This window comes from Nomascus leucogenys, chromosome 6 (genome assembly GCF_006542625.1).
Source record: "Nomascus leucogenys isolate Asia chromosome 6, Asia_NLE_v1, whole genome shotgun sequence".
NCBI classification, from domain to species: Eukaryota; Metazoa; Chordata; class Mammalia; order Primates; family Hylobatidae; genus Nomascus; species Nomascus leucogenys.
The window spans coordinates 87451949-87466983 of record NC_044386.1 but is presented as its reverse complement, the minus strand read 5'-3'; the positions used below and the strand labels follow the sequence as shown (position 1 = coordinate 87466983).

At 34.8% G+C, this 15035-nt stretch overlaps 1 protein-coding gene across 2 annotated transcripts in view; it reads right to left on the bottom strand.

Moving 5' to 3' along the window:
• PIAS1 (protein inhibitor of activated STAT 1) overlaps positions 1–15035 on the bottom strand; it is a 142095-nt gene that overhangs the window by 36824 nt on the left and 90236 nt on the right. For both annotated transcript variants that reach the window (XM_003267140.4, XM_030814644.1), the window contains exons 3-7: positions 12772–12856; positions 12465–12512; positions 8998–9088; positions 8207–8341; positions 1473–1578 (exon numbers count right to left, since the gene is read on the bottom strand). In XM_003267140.4, the coding sequence (XP_003267188.1) occupies positions 1473–1578; positions 8207–8341; positions 8998–9088; positions 12465–12512; positions 12772–12856 (465 nt within the window). The remainder of the gene's footprint in view (positions 1–1472; positions 1579–8206; positions 8342–8997; positions 9089–12464; positions 12513–12771; positions 12857–15035) is intronic.

The window sequence follows — 15035 nt, the reverse complement described above, 5'->3', positions numbered from 1 at the left end:
GCAAAGACAGTTGGCCCTATCGTTGTGGTTGTTGCTGTTACTATTAAATAAAATAACTTTAACTGCCTTATTTCTTGGTATTTCCTCTTCCATACAGGCTCACATAATTCTTTGCTTTCTGACTGGCTGAGATTCTAGTATTGTGAGGCAAATATGAAGATTCTCAGTAGAATGACCAGGAATAACTTCAGCAAGATTGTGATAGAAGAGAAGTTATCTTATACTCTCCTTCAAGGCAGATGTCTGTCTTTTCTTTCAGGATCCCCACCATCTTCCCGTCCCTGCCAAATGGTGCCACCACTCCCGCAGATCCCAAATCAGTGCTGTCCTTCTAGGTCTACATCATCTGCCAATGCATGCCTACAGAGGCATTAGCCCAAAGTGTGCTCCCACTGATTCAGGATTAGCTGCATTTTTAAAGGACCATTTTAATACAGAAAAATTCTTCAATGAACTATTAAGGGTATATTGATATTCAGGGGTAGTGGGATCTTTTACTCTGCCACAGAAATAAGTTACAGAAAGGGGTAATAGCTATGCTACAAAAGGAAAGCTGCTATTATCTTAGTTCTTTCCACCAGAGTGTTCCTAAGTACAAATCTGATAATGGGCTTCATTAATCAGTTCACATCACAAGTCCTTAAAGGACAGCTATCTAACACCTGCCTATAAAAGTTTTGTTTCTAAGTCCCCAGCCCTCACTCCTAAATCCACTCAGCCCCCACCTCTCACAAATAAAAGAATAAACGAAGAACTTAGTTCACCTCTTTGGAAAGGCCAAACCCTCTGACCTTAACCCTTAAAAACCGAGGTCAGCACAACCCCATTTGAAGACCTTGAATCTCAAATTCAACATATCAAAACAAACCATCCAGTAATTCACACGTATGAACCCAGACTTTGCAGAAGCATTAGAAATCACATGGCATAAACCTCTTGTTACAGATGATGAAGATGAAACTCAGGAACAGCATTACTTGTCCATAGTCATATAATTGATTAAAGGCAGAACCCATGTCATTATTATTTCTACCACCCCACTGGCTCTCTTCACTTTGTAAATGCAGGGGTGAGGCCATGATATAATTCTGTACATTTTTCCTGGATAAACCTCCAATCTAAAATAACTTTCTTGAAATTTATGCCAAGATGCCCTTCCTACTTCCCAGAATTCCTTAAACATTGATTTTATGAAGTTGTAGAAGAATATTCTTCCATGTTCATGCACTGACTTCACAAAGTTAATTTTAAGATTAGTAAAATATAGTTTATAAAATATAGCTCATGACAAAGATATTAGAACTACTCTAAGGTCTTGTTTTACAAGTTCAGAAGGTTCTCAGTGTTTTTAATCCTCTACAACAGGCTCCAGTGAATAAACAAATTCTAAAATTTCTTGAGTTGAGAAAATACTACTCTAACCTTTAACAAAATAGTTAGCTGAATAAGTGAAATAAGTTCATCATACGTACTTAAAGCTCTAGAATGATCCGGATTCCTTATTCCCTTTGCTCGTAACCTCTGAAGAAGAACTGTTGAGGACAACTGTTTTACAAGATACACTGCCATGGAATAGTTCTGGAAAAAAAAAGATGTAGAAAACAAACAACATATGTAAGTAAATAGTACACATATTTTACTCTCACCATGATAGGGAAAGAAAACTAATACTTCTTAAAACACCTACTGTGTGTCAAGTACTGTCTTAGGTGTTTTCATGAACAGTAATTCATTTAATCCTGACCAAAAACCTGTTTTTATGGATGAGGATACTAAAGTACAGAGAAGTAAAAGAACTTGCCCTAATTTTGCAATTTTCAAGTAACAAACCTAGAATTTAAACCCAAGTCTGTCCTGGATTTAATATTACCTATACTTGAAACTAATGAATTTAAGGCACTTACATGAAAGAATACTGTTAAGACTAAGTATAAGCCAAAGATAGTAGGATGTCAAAGCTATAAACCATATTTAGTAGGTAATAGATATATCTAAAATAGTATCTTTTTTTTTTTTTAAATTACAAATGAGATGGGCTTCCTAATTTATACCTTTTAACCTTTCTCTATGCCTTCAATTAGCTCTTGAAAAGATTATACTTGGGCCATTATCACAACAAGCAGAGGGAATATTAAAGAAGGTTTTCAAAGAGAAGCTGCTGGTTTGGCAAATGAACAGATGAATATCCATTACCAGCAGACAGACTACCCAGAGATGACAGAGGGAGAAGGGGACAAAAAAAAAAACAAAAAAAAACAGTTAACCAACAAGCTAAGACTGAGTGAAGGGTACATGGTTAGATAAGGGAAAGAAAAGATGGCTGGGGTTCACGAAGGGTAGGAAGGAGATCTAAATGAGAAGGATCACTTTCTATTTGGTGCTGGGATCAAGAGGAAGATCAAGAGACTTGAAAAGAAGTAAAAGGAAAATAACTGCTGCCATCTTGTATTTTATAGCTACACACATTTTTCAAAGCATTCTTAACATACGCTGCCTACTTCATTTAAACTTTGCAGAAGGCCTATTAAGACATAGGTAGGATAGGTATTTTTCTAAGTGAAGGGCTGATGAAACTGAGGCACAAAAAGATTATGCAATCTGCTCATGATTAGGCAACTGCTTGATGACAGAGCAGACAGTAGAAACCAAAGGGAAAGGGTGGGAATATTAAGACAAGGAACTTAATACACTCCCGTCTTTTGACAGAAAATACATTACAATACTCTCTGGAAGGTCATATTTTTATTTAAAGTTCGGAAAGCTATCTGTGTTTACGTGCTACACATTTTCTGAGAAGGAGGAAAAAGAAGTGTCAAAAAAGCTAATTTACCTTCATTAATAAATTTCACATTAATGAGGAACAAGTAACATTAAAACTTTCCCAGCCGGGAGCAGTGGCTCACGCCTGTAATCCCAGCCCTTTGGGAGGCTGAGGCGGGCGGGTCACGAGGTCAGGAGATCGGGACCATCCTGGCTAACGTGCTAAAACCCCGTCTCTACTAAAAATACAAAAAACTAGCCGGGTGTGGTGGCACGCACCTGTAGTCCCAGCTACTTGGGAGCCTGGGGCAGGAGAATGGCGTGAACCTGGGAGGCGGAGCTTGCAGTGAGCCGAGATGGCACCACTGCACTCCAGGCTCCCTGCAACCTCCACCTCCCAGGTTTGAGTGATTCTCCTGCCTCAGCCTCCCAAGTAGCGGGGACAACAAGTGTGCACCACCATATCTAGCTAATTTTTGTGGTTTTGTTTTGTTTTTTTTTTAATAGAGATAGGGTTTCACCATGTTGGCTAGGCTGGTCTCGAACTCCTGACCTCAAATGATCCACCTGCCTCAGCCTCCCAAAGTGCTGGGATTACAGGCATGAGTCACCGGGCCCAACTGAAAAGCTTCTTTTAGAAAAAAATCTTATTCACCATTATTATTTACTTGCTTAATGCTTCAAGTATGACAGAAACTGGAGAAATGCTAATTAACAATGTGAAACTATGTATTGACAACTTGAATCTTCAGAACTTGGAATTACCCTAAGGCTTTATATAAATATTTAAGAAGAGATCGAGCAGAAACTGCAGCAAGTTCAGTGAAAAGATATGCTCACTCTAGTTGAAACATGTAACCAAATAGAAAAAATAAAATAAAGTAAAAGCAGCAAAAAGAATGTGGTACTAACAAATGCCACTTGTACTGGTAATATAAAATGAAATTTTTACATCATATGAAAGAGGCTCAGCAGTAAAAAAAAAAACAACCACCAAAGATTAACAGTGACAGAGATTCTTTTCTAGGTAGACAGTATTTTATTGTTCCTGCTAATCCTTCAAATACTAATTCCAACTACTGATATATATTATATTATACTGATGTTTTTGTCTATTGCTTTTTCAAAAGTCTTAAAAATTATTTGTCAAGTTCATGAGATACTTTCTCTATAATTGAAATATACTCTGTTCATTATGTGCCCCTTACACTAGTACAAGTTGAGTACCCCTGATCCGAAATGCTTGGGACTATAAGTATTTTGGACTCTGAATTTTTTTTTCTTCCAGATTTTGGAATATCTGCATTATACTTACCAGTTCAGCATCCCTAATCTGAAAATCTGAAATCTGAAATGCTCAAACAAATATCTCCTTTGAGCATCCTGTTTTGAATTTTAGAGCACCTTGGGTTTCAGATTTTCAGATTAGGGATACTCAACCTACATCTAAATAATTTCTCTACAAACAATGAGAGTTTAATAAATGCTAAAAGCAGTGATTACCCTGAGGTAGAAGTTACAATATAACTCACTTATTTCTTTCAGAAGAGAGCTATACTAGCTCTCCTATTTATTTCATTTGAAAAGACATAGTTGCAACATTTCTCACTGGCAACTGATTATACAAAAGTATCTGCAAAATAGTAAGATATTCTACATGAACTAGTCAGAATATATTCACAAGCTGAATTAAAACAGTAATTTAAAAACAATCTATTAAATTATTTTCTGGGCTTTGGAAAATAATGCTGATTTAGTGTTTTACTTCCCCAGAAAAATGTCTTCAAATCTTTGTAGTCTGGAAACCTTCCTATGGAAGAGTATTTCCCCCTCTCCTCTAGCGCTTTTTATCGGCAGCCATATTCCCCTCCTCTCCTACAGTTTCAGACTTCTTTCCTATTTCACCAAAAACACTCCCCTTCTTCTTTGGTGAGCTGTTCTTTTCATACACAAAAACAAAACATTTTCAAAACTTTCCTCAAAAAGGAGGAAAAAGGGAACTCCAAGGTACAGTAGAAATAAAATATTTAAAAGGATTTTAAAAACCTAATGGTGACATACGAGTTAAAGGAAAAAAATATAACCCTGAGAGATGTCAAAAAGAATTTTGATATAATTCAAAATTCATTTCTAACAAAAATATCCAGTAAAAGAGAAATATAGAAATACATCATTGATATAATAAAGTTCTATCAAACTTAATAGCAACATAATAATGTTGTAACAGTAGCAGTATTCTCATTAACATAAGGAGCAAATCAAATATGTCCACTACTGCCTGCATTGTTTAACGCTGTTTACAAAGTTCTAGGTAGTCGAACAAGAAATAAATGACAAAAGTATTAGGGTAATATAATTTATATGACATACCTCAAACTCAAAACTGTCAATGTAGAAATACCAATAAATCATCTAAAAAGCTAATAGAACTGATATATGAATTTAGCTATGAAATAAATATGAAAAATAACTAGTTTTTAAGTAAACCAACAATAAATAAATTCTTTGAAAATATGACAGGAAAAAAGATCTCTTTTTATAATAGCAGTAATAATAACAACCAACATAGGAATTAGCAAAAAATATGCAGGAATTGTAGGAAACCTATTAAATTGCTGAGGAACATAAAAGAAGATTTGAAAATACAGTTCCTAGAATGGTTATATTAAATATTGTAAATAAATTCTCCCTAATTTAATCTATAACTTTAAAGAAATCTCATCCAAATTCTCAGAAAGATGTGCAAGTGGGGTACAGGAGGGAGGAAAAGAAATGTGATAAAGTAATTCTACTTTATCTGGAAGAATGAATGTTAAAAAAAAAAAAAGTAATACAGGAGAATCAATGTCAGCCCTGCCAGTGTGGTTCCAATAACCACCAATATGCAGATGACTCACACATTTTTTCCCTCTAGCCCAAGTGTATCCTTTAAGCCTATCTGCCCCACTGCCTATTCAGGATGTCTCACAGGCATTTCAAACTCAAAAGTTTCAAAAGTAAATTCATAATTTTCTCCATCTTGTCCTCCAATGCCCATTCTTCAAAGTAAAACAAAACAAACAAAACAAAACACACCCACATTCAGTCCTTTTCCAGTGTTTCCTCTATCTCAGCAGCAGTATCATTCGCCTAGCTACCCACCCAGAAACCAAGGACTCATCAGTCACATCTTAGCCCTCGACTTTCAATTCATCACTTAATCCTGCAGATGCCCCTACTTACCTCCATTTCTACTGCCACCACTCTAGACAAAGATACTATTTCATTAATACTTCCGCAAGAGCTGGCTCCTAAGAGATGTCCTTCTGCACGATTCTGGCCTCCATTTAAACTATTTACCACTCCAAAGAGTGACCTTTTCTAAAAAGAAATACAGAACTATAAACTTCCTGCTTAAAAAGAGAAAATCCTGGCCAGGCACAGTGGCTCACGCCTGTAATCCCAGCACTTTGGGATGCCACGGCAGGTGGATCACAATGTCAGGAGTCCAAGACCAGCCTGGCCAAGATGGTGAAACCCCGTCTCTACTAAAAATACAAAAATTAGCCAGGTGCAGTGGCAGGCGCCTGTAATCCCAGCTATTTGGGAGGCTGTGGCAGGAGAATTGCTTGAACCCAGGGAATGGAGGTTGCAATGAGCCGAGATCGCACCACTGTACTCCAGCCTGGGCAAGAGTGAGACTCTGTCTCAAAAAAAGAAAAAGAAAAAGAAAATCCTTAACTTTAACATTACCTACAATGCCCTGAATGGTTTAGTCCTATCTTACCCCTCTAGCCACATCTCATATACCACTCTTCCCCATTCTCTGCACTCTAGTCAGTGAATCCCTCTCAGCTTCTTGTAAAAACCAGGCTCACTCCTACCACTGGGATGTTGTGTGGGTAGTTTCCTCTGAACCTTTCACCTAATTCCTACTCTTTTCTCAGCTCTTGGCTCAGTCACTACTTCCTAAGGGAAGCCCTCCCTGACTGCTCTCTCTCGTTCAAAGTGCCCTTTGATACACTGTAAAATCACTATGTGCCTCTCTTTTATAGTACTTATAATAAGTTCACATTCTTTGTGTGTGTCCACCAGGCCCCTACATCACAGGCCTTATGAAAATCAACTTTTTTCCCTCCCTATGGTACTGCCAGTTTTGAGTATAGTAGATGGCACATGGTAAGCATTCAATAAATTTCAAATGAACTGGTGGATACATATGAGTTCATATCATGAAAATTGTCCCAAAAAAGAATGCTAGACTAAGAAACAACATAGAAAAAGATCAGAAACACACTCAGGATATGTAAAAATTAAATATGTAACAATGGTGGCTTCAGAATCAACATTTATTTAGTTAACAGTGTTAGAACCAGCTATTTAAAAAGTGAAAGAAAGCAATTTTTACCTCACATCACACATATATTTAAAGGAACTAAATATTTAAAGGTAAAATATGAAACCTTAGAAGTCTAGAAGAAAATAAACAAATAATTCCACAGCTTGGGAAGGGCAGATAGGCAAAGCATGATGGAGACGAGAAAAGACTATATAAAGGAAATAACTGGTTAAGTTTTGGCTACACAAAAACTTTGTATAGCCAATATTAAATAATATTAATAATATTCTGCATATTAAATAACATAAAAATAAAAGGCCAACAAACTGGAAACAAATATTTGTAACATGAAACAGAGTTAAGTTTTACTATATGAAGATCTCATAATCAATAACAAAAACAGCAATAGAGAAATAGACATGGATACAGTTTTAAAATGTAAATAATCACAAATATAAAACATATTCAATCTCAATAACAATGAAAAAAGTACTAATTAAAACACAGTGGTGGCATTATTTACCTAACAGAATTGGTAAAAATTTCAAAGAAGATAATAGTGTTAACGGGCACAAAAATAAACACTGAAAGTCAGAGAATAAATTTGTACAACATCTTTGGAGAAGGTAATCTGTCAATGTACACAAAATTTCTTAAAATTCTGTATGCTCTTTGACTTAGCAATCCCACTTCTGAGAATTTACCCTAAGGAAATTATCATATATGCAGGCAAAGTTATAGCTACTAAGATGGTCTTCAAAATGTTCTTTGACATACCAATGAATCAATCAATAAATCAAGTAACAAGCTCAATAGTAGGGAACAGGCAAATTTATGGTACACTCATATTGGAATATGATATCATCACTTAAAATAATGATGCAGAAGAACATGTGATGATACAGGAGGACATTTATGATCAATTGTGGAGTAAAAGGGCCAGGTTATAAAACAATGGATACTTCATAATCCCATTTTTCAAATGGAAACATGTTGAAAATTCATTGTGAGACAAAAATAAATCCTTTTGCAGCTCATTTTACATAATTTACATATAAATTCAGGTAGGCATGGTGATTAACCCCTCCTTACAATACAAAAATCTGGTAGAAACAAAAATTCACTTACTCTTCCAATTTCTGCAGTCCAAGAAACAACAATCGTGTTTGGTACTGTTGTGGACAGTCGGACAAGTGAGGTGATATTAATTGGTCGGCTGGGTCGCTTTGGTTCCACGCCATTTTTTGTAGGTGGAAGGTAACCCTAAAAATGAAATATAATTTATTTATATTTATTATTTCCACAATCATTTTGACTTCCATTCCTTAAGAAAAAAACCCCTACAAACTGCATACTAGAAAATATGAATGTTTTCATTAAAAAGTACAGAAGCAAACATTTACAAGTTTCTTGTGTCATTATTTTTCCAAACAACCTTATACTCTCCTTATAGTAAACCTGAGAAAACTATTAGCGATGAAAATTCAAAATCTCTTAAATTTAAAAATCAGGATGAATTCATAACAAGCTTAGACAGGTATATGAGGAGTATCTCAAGGGCACCAAAAACAGTCCTCACCCTTATGTCCTGTTTAAGACATAGCATTCTTCAAATCTCCATTCTACCACAGGCTTATAGACTCACATGAACGCAGCTGAGATTTTGTTGAAAAAACTTCTCCCCAAAATCCAGTACAACACTAAAGCTACCACACCCAACTCCAAATCCTATGTCCCCAAAGCTAATGCCACTGCTGCTAACTGTACATAGTCGGTACAAGTGTTTCACCCAGTCAATGAATATATATCCAAAATAAAAATGTTTTCTTAAGGAAAAACTATGATTTAACAACAGGTGTGATGACTTATTTGATAGTTATGTTGGCAATGAATTTTAAAAAATAGCTTTTAGGACTTACTGGAAGGCTGCAAGGTTTTGTATTCACTTTCACACAAAGATTGGGTGGGAAGTGATCTTCTTGTGGACAACTGGTTTCTGATAAACAAAACCTAAACAATAAGGGACAAGTTTAATTTCCTTTATTAAAGGATGACTTCATTAGTATTATTGTTCAATAGATAAATTTAAAAGATGGCAAATTTAGAAACAACCAAAAGAGAAAACTATAAGAACTGGACTTTTCACCCAATTAATAAGTATATGTAAATAGGCTTAAAATAAATAATTCTGTCAATGTAGAGTTGTGGCAATCATGACTATCACGCTGTAGTTGTCTTCATGATATTGCCAATTATTTGGTTAAGCATGTTCTGAGAAGCACTAGCTTCTTCAGCGATTAACAGGTGTTAAAAGAAAAAAAGGCTCGTTAGTCAAATAAAATTAAGAAATTCTGAATCAAAACAATTAAATTAAGCTTCCTTAATACAGAACTTTTCAGAGCTTTTAACAGGCTAATAAGCATTATAAATCTCTAAGAGGAAGACCTAGCACCTGTATGCAGTATTTTCCAAATTTATTTGCCTATGAAACACTTTTCTGGTTCTTAGCAGAAAATACTGAGAATGCTTTTAAGGCCATCCCCAGGATCAATAAGCCAAAGTACTCCTTACTTTTTGAGAACTGAAGATATTGAATATTATTTGTGCTATATCCACATAAATTTAGAATACTATTTTAGAAACACAAAAATATTTCTAAATTAAATGCAGTCTTTTGGAAAAATCAAGGATACATTAATTTGTAAATTCTCAGTCTATTCACTCTTATTATTATTTTGCTATTTAAGGTATTTATTCTTTATTAGTACCTATTCTCAATATACACCTAAGGCTCATTGCACTGTTATAGAATGCTCATAACACCCCTGAGCTACATAGTAGGGAGAACCCTATCTCTGAAATCTGTGAAATATTCCTCATGTGCAAACAACTCCTCTCAACACCTGTGGTGTGGGGTCTTAACCTGCTGGCCATGAAATCTGAGTATGGGGATAATGCACAATATAAAACAATTTTATATGTAAACTATTTTGAGCACATATACATGTTCATTTTTATAGGGAAACCATTCACAGCTTCTATCAAATTCTCAAAGGGATCAGGGATCCATAAAAAAGTTAAGATTTACTGATCTACAAAGATTTTCTAGAAATATACTTTGCAAACAGATGTCAAAGCTCACAGGACCACTCCTAACCCCAGCAGAACCTTCCATTACAAGCTAATTCTTTATGCTGCAACAGTTAAAAGGATGTCACAGTTTTTAAATAATTATTCCAACACAGTGATCAATTTAAAACATGGACCCTGGCTGCCTGAACCCTTTCCTATAAGAAAAGAGTAATTTAAATGACAAGTCAGTGTCTATTCAACTAATCTAAATCACCCTAATGAACTGAAGAGAAAAAAGAAAAAAAAGGAATAGCAGAAAGCTTCTGTGAAGTGGTTCATGGCGCAGAGAGGAGGGAGTGGAGCAGGGAGGTGCAACATAAATGAAAACAGACTAGGTGTCTAATAAAGAAAACTTGGATCCTAATTCTCAACTAATTATTTTTATGCTTTAGATAAACATTTATAATTAGGATAGCAGATAGGCATACACTCCTAACTTAAATAACACACTATGGTTGCAGACTTAGCAACGTGGGGTGGGGAGAGAGATGAACTATTTTATTAAAACACAAAGAATCACCTAACAATTACCAAATATAACACAACATCGTTCTTTTTTTTTTCTTTTCTAAGTCCTGGAGATAAATTTCAATTAAAATAGCAGTCATCAAGATTCCCTTGGAATCTCTGAATTATAGCTGATCTATCTAGACAACCTTACTTCAAAATGTAGACCACACCTGTTGCTGCTTTAAAGAATGTATGTATATTAATACAAAATACTTAGTAACTAGATCTTTTATTCTAAAGCTATGGTTTTTAAACTCTATTTTAGTCTTGAGACCCTGTCTTCAAGCAAAAACTAACCCAGAGTCAAACACGCAAAACAGATAAAAGATATAAAAGAAGCCCCACTTTGGTTCAGACTGTGTATGTGTTTAGGAGAGAAGGGGAGGGAGAAGTGGAGGATGGCAGAAGAGTATGAGCCCCTAAGGGTGGCTCCATGCAACAAGTTTGAAAACCACTGATTTAAAGGATAATGTCAAGTATCAGCACAAGCAAAATGTAAACTGTTGGGGCAGGAAGTAAAGAAGACTACAGCAATACATAATTAACTATGGAGACATCTTATTTTTGTCCTTTAATTTCTTCAGTCATTATCACAATCTGGCCAACACAAAATATACCTTTTATACAGAATCATCTTTGGCAGTGCCTTCCAAAACTGAAACTTAGATTATCACTAGTATACTGCGGTAAGGTCCTGTCATACTGTTTTATGGTATAAAAGCTATTAAGTATAGTCATATCCTCTTGAGAATCTTCAACTCAACTTTCGACTTCAACTCTGCTTTCTCACTGTTTTTACCTTATTATTTCAAAGCTTAGATGAGAGGTTTTCAAACAGTTCAATGAAGTGCTGAACAGGCGTTTTAGATTAATCCCTTTTTTAGCCTCCTAGTGTATTTGTAACTTGTACATACAACTTAGTATCTGATTATTGAGACAAGGCTGTTTGATTTATCCTCCTGACAATTATAGGGAAAACAGCTTACTGAGGAAAACAACTGTCTTATATTTTCTCTTCCATCCCTATTCCAACAGTGTGGACATTTAGGTTGGTAAGTTGAATAATAAAAGCATAATATGATGGTTTATATAAGGGAGATATATAAGGGAGAGAAATAATACAAAATATTTCTTAGATATTCTAAGATAAATGAATGGGCTAAGAAAAGAAACTCAATAAGGGGTTGTGAATCCATGTTGGAAAATTTCCCATTAGTCTTTGAAAATTTTTAAGAGATGTCTCAAATGGATCCTAAATTAGAGCATATTTAAATTAATTATTTAAAATACAGAACAAAACAAATATTTTGGTGTTTGTTAGTCCATGAGATACTGTAGACTTAAGTACTAATTCCTTACCCACAGTACTTTGCCTCTTATGGAGATAAGGCCCATGCTTTCATAAAACTTGATATGATATTGTAAGATATCATTAGCTGGAGCTTCTCAACCAAATGAGGGCAATCAAATATGGTTAGATATATAGAATATGACTTGCTATATTGAAATCTAAACTGGAGGGTGGGCGGGCAGGGGAAAAATCTAAATTGGATGAAAATTAGAATATCTCATAACAGGAGAATGTTTTCCCTCACCCAAATATCTAAACCTAATACTTTCAATACACTTACTGAAAAATCAGGTAGATTTCCTCTTATTCCTTAAAAATTTTTTTCCATTTCCCCTTCCTGATAAGGAATATTATCTTTTAAACTTTGAATATATCCTATAGTCAGCACTGTACCTTAACTGGACCTGTACTGTGAAGTCACATTTGGTCCCAGAAATATCCCTAGAAGAGACAGAATAGGAATTACAATTACTTTTAAAGTATTTGCATGAAAGTTCATTCAAAGACATTGTTACTCCAGAAAAGTTTTTCGAATTATCATAAATATAACTGTTCTTAGAGTAATTAACACACTATATTTTCATTACTAATATTTGCATCACACAAATACTACCTCACCAATCACTGTTTTTAAAAATCATTTATTATAGACTACTGGATTCAAAGCGCGAACTTCAAGTTACATTTGACGACAACTTACATGGAACTACTGATTTGCTGCACTTGTTGTGGTGTCAAGGCAAATGCAAAACAGGTTTCTCGAAAGCGCTGACTGTTGTCTGATGCTAAAGAAGATAAGAATTATACTTTCAATTACCTTTAAATTCGCCAGTAAAGACAAAAGCAAAAAAAACACACTCACATGTCTTTAATTAACTGGTATATATTCTAGAGTTTAGATAACAAGGCAATTAAAGCATTGAAAAATAAGAAATACACTAATTGTAACATAACAAACAGAAATAGAAACAAAAATGGCTAATTCCAGAATAACAGATCAGGATTCAAATTCAGACAATACATAATCAAAGAAAGACTAAGGAAAATTTATCTAATCATATAAACGTTTGCATCTAAAAAGCACACTTGTATAAAAACATACGAATTTTATTTAAAATAGAATGATATAAACCCATTTAAAGAGACGTGGTTTCTGGAAGAAGTAACAAACATACCTACCTTGAGAGCTGCACAGGTGAGATGACATTTGGTTTATAAAGTAAATTAAGAATTTTATCATCTCCTGTTTAACTCCACCATGCAAGTTTTATACAATAAATATCACATACTGTTTTTCTCCTACTCTTAGATGAGTTCAAAATTTACTTATTCTCACTAACTCAAAGAAGGAAAAGAGTTGTAAAAAACAGAAGAGAATTAAGAAAGGAAGGAAGGGAAGGGAAGACAGATGGGAAGAAAGAAAAACGCATGCAAGCAGGTAGGTGAGCACAGTCAGACTAGAGCAGGGGTTTCTAAAGTATGCCGTTATGAGCAACAATAGTTCCATTAGACTTTTTGTTTGTTTGTTTTTTTAAGAGACAGGGTCTTGCTCTGTTGCCCAGGCTGGAGTACAGTGGCACCATTATAGCACAAACTCAAACTCCTGGGCTCAAAGTGATCCTCCTGCCTCACCCTTCTGAATGGGCAGGACTACAGGCATGCATCACCACATCCATTGGCTTTTAGTACATGTTAGATACATTTTTTTTTACAACAGTGGTTAATATCCCTTTTGCTCACTAATGAGTCCTCAGTGTTTGGCACAAAGAAGCACTGAATACTATTTATTTGTTGAATGAGTAAAGGAATACAAAAATTTAAGAAATACCAGATTACATTATTTATACTACTTTTCCAGGGTAATTTTCTAGAAGAAAATGATCACTAAGAGTTATTATTAAGAAACTACCGGCTTCTGGGGCACTTAAGGCCTGCGCTGAATAAGCAGCTGAAGTTGGCTGTTTCAATCTGTTGCTTAAACTGAGTTTGATTATACTTGCAAGAAACACTTCCTTTACAACTTCCAACCAAATTGCAATGTCAGGTTAAAAAGTTGATACCAAACGTATCATTAAGAGAAAGAAATAGAAAAGAGCACTGTTGATCTAGAATTCTATCTCAACATTAACAGTATCTTTTAAAGGCTAGATTTGCTTTCTGCTTTATGTGTTCTGGGATGGCTTTTTCTTAAAGAATCTATCACCAAGGAGCAGTCACTAACAGAAAAAGTTGTCTAATTGTGAAGCATCAATCTGGCAATGCCAAAATAAGGCCCAGAATGTAGAAAACCAGCTAACATTTCCCTCTGTCAGGCAATGCAAGTAACTAACTTCTTTGCTTCTTAGAGGATATATCTCTATCAAGATTTTAGTCCAGTAGACTTAGCCTAATTTAAATCTTTGGCTATATTTTTAAAAAGTGCTAAAAATAATTTCTCAAGTCCAAAAATTCATATTACTCTCTAGGCAAAATTTCAGATACATTTTAGAATATATGACTACAGTAAGTTTTGGATATATATAGGTTTAGAAAGAGAAGATATAACTAAAATAATGAGGCTATTTCTTATGTCACAAATAAAAGTCAGGTTTCTTACTTAATAATAGCCCCTACTTCCATCTCCTTTAATATATATATTGTAATGCTCATGGGGTTGCTACTATTTATCTAGAAGAGCACCTTTCACACTTTGTAGTTTTTGGGCTTAATTGCTGTTACAAATGACAGTGAAGTCTATGGTTTTGGTTTTAGATAAAACTATTTAAAAACCTTTCTGAAAGTGAAGTAAGCTACCATTAGCCCTTTCAAAAAAATTCTGGACAAAAAGAATTACAGAATCTTCATACTGAAATGAATCTTACGAAATCATCCAAAACAATGACCTCCAATGTTGGGGGTATACATTTCCATGGGTACAAAAGACAATCCACAGGGATACAGAAAAAAGTATCTATCTGCAAAACC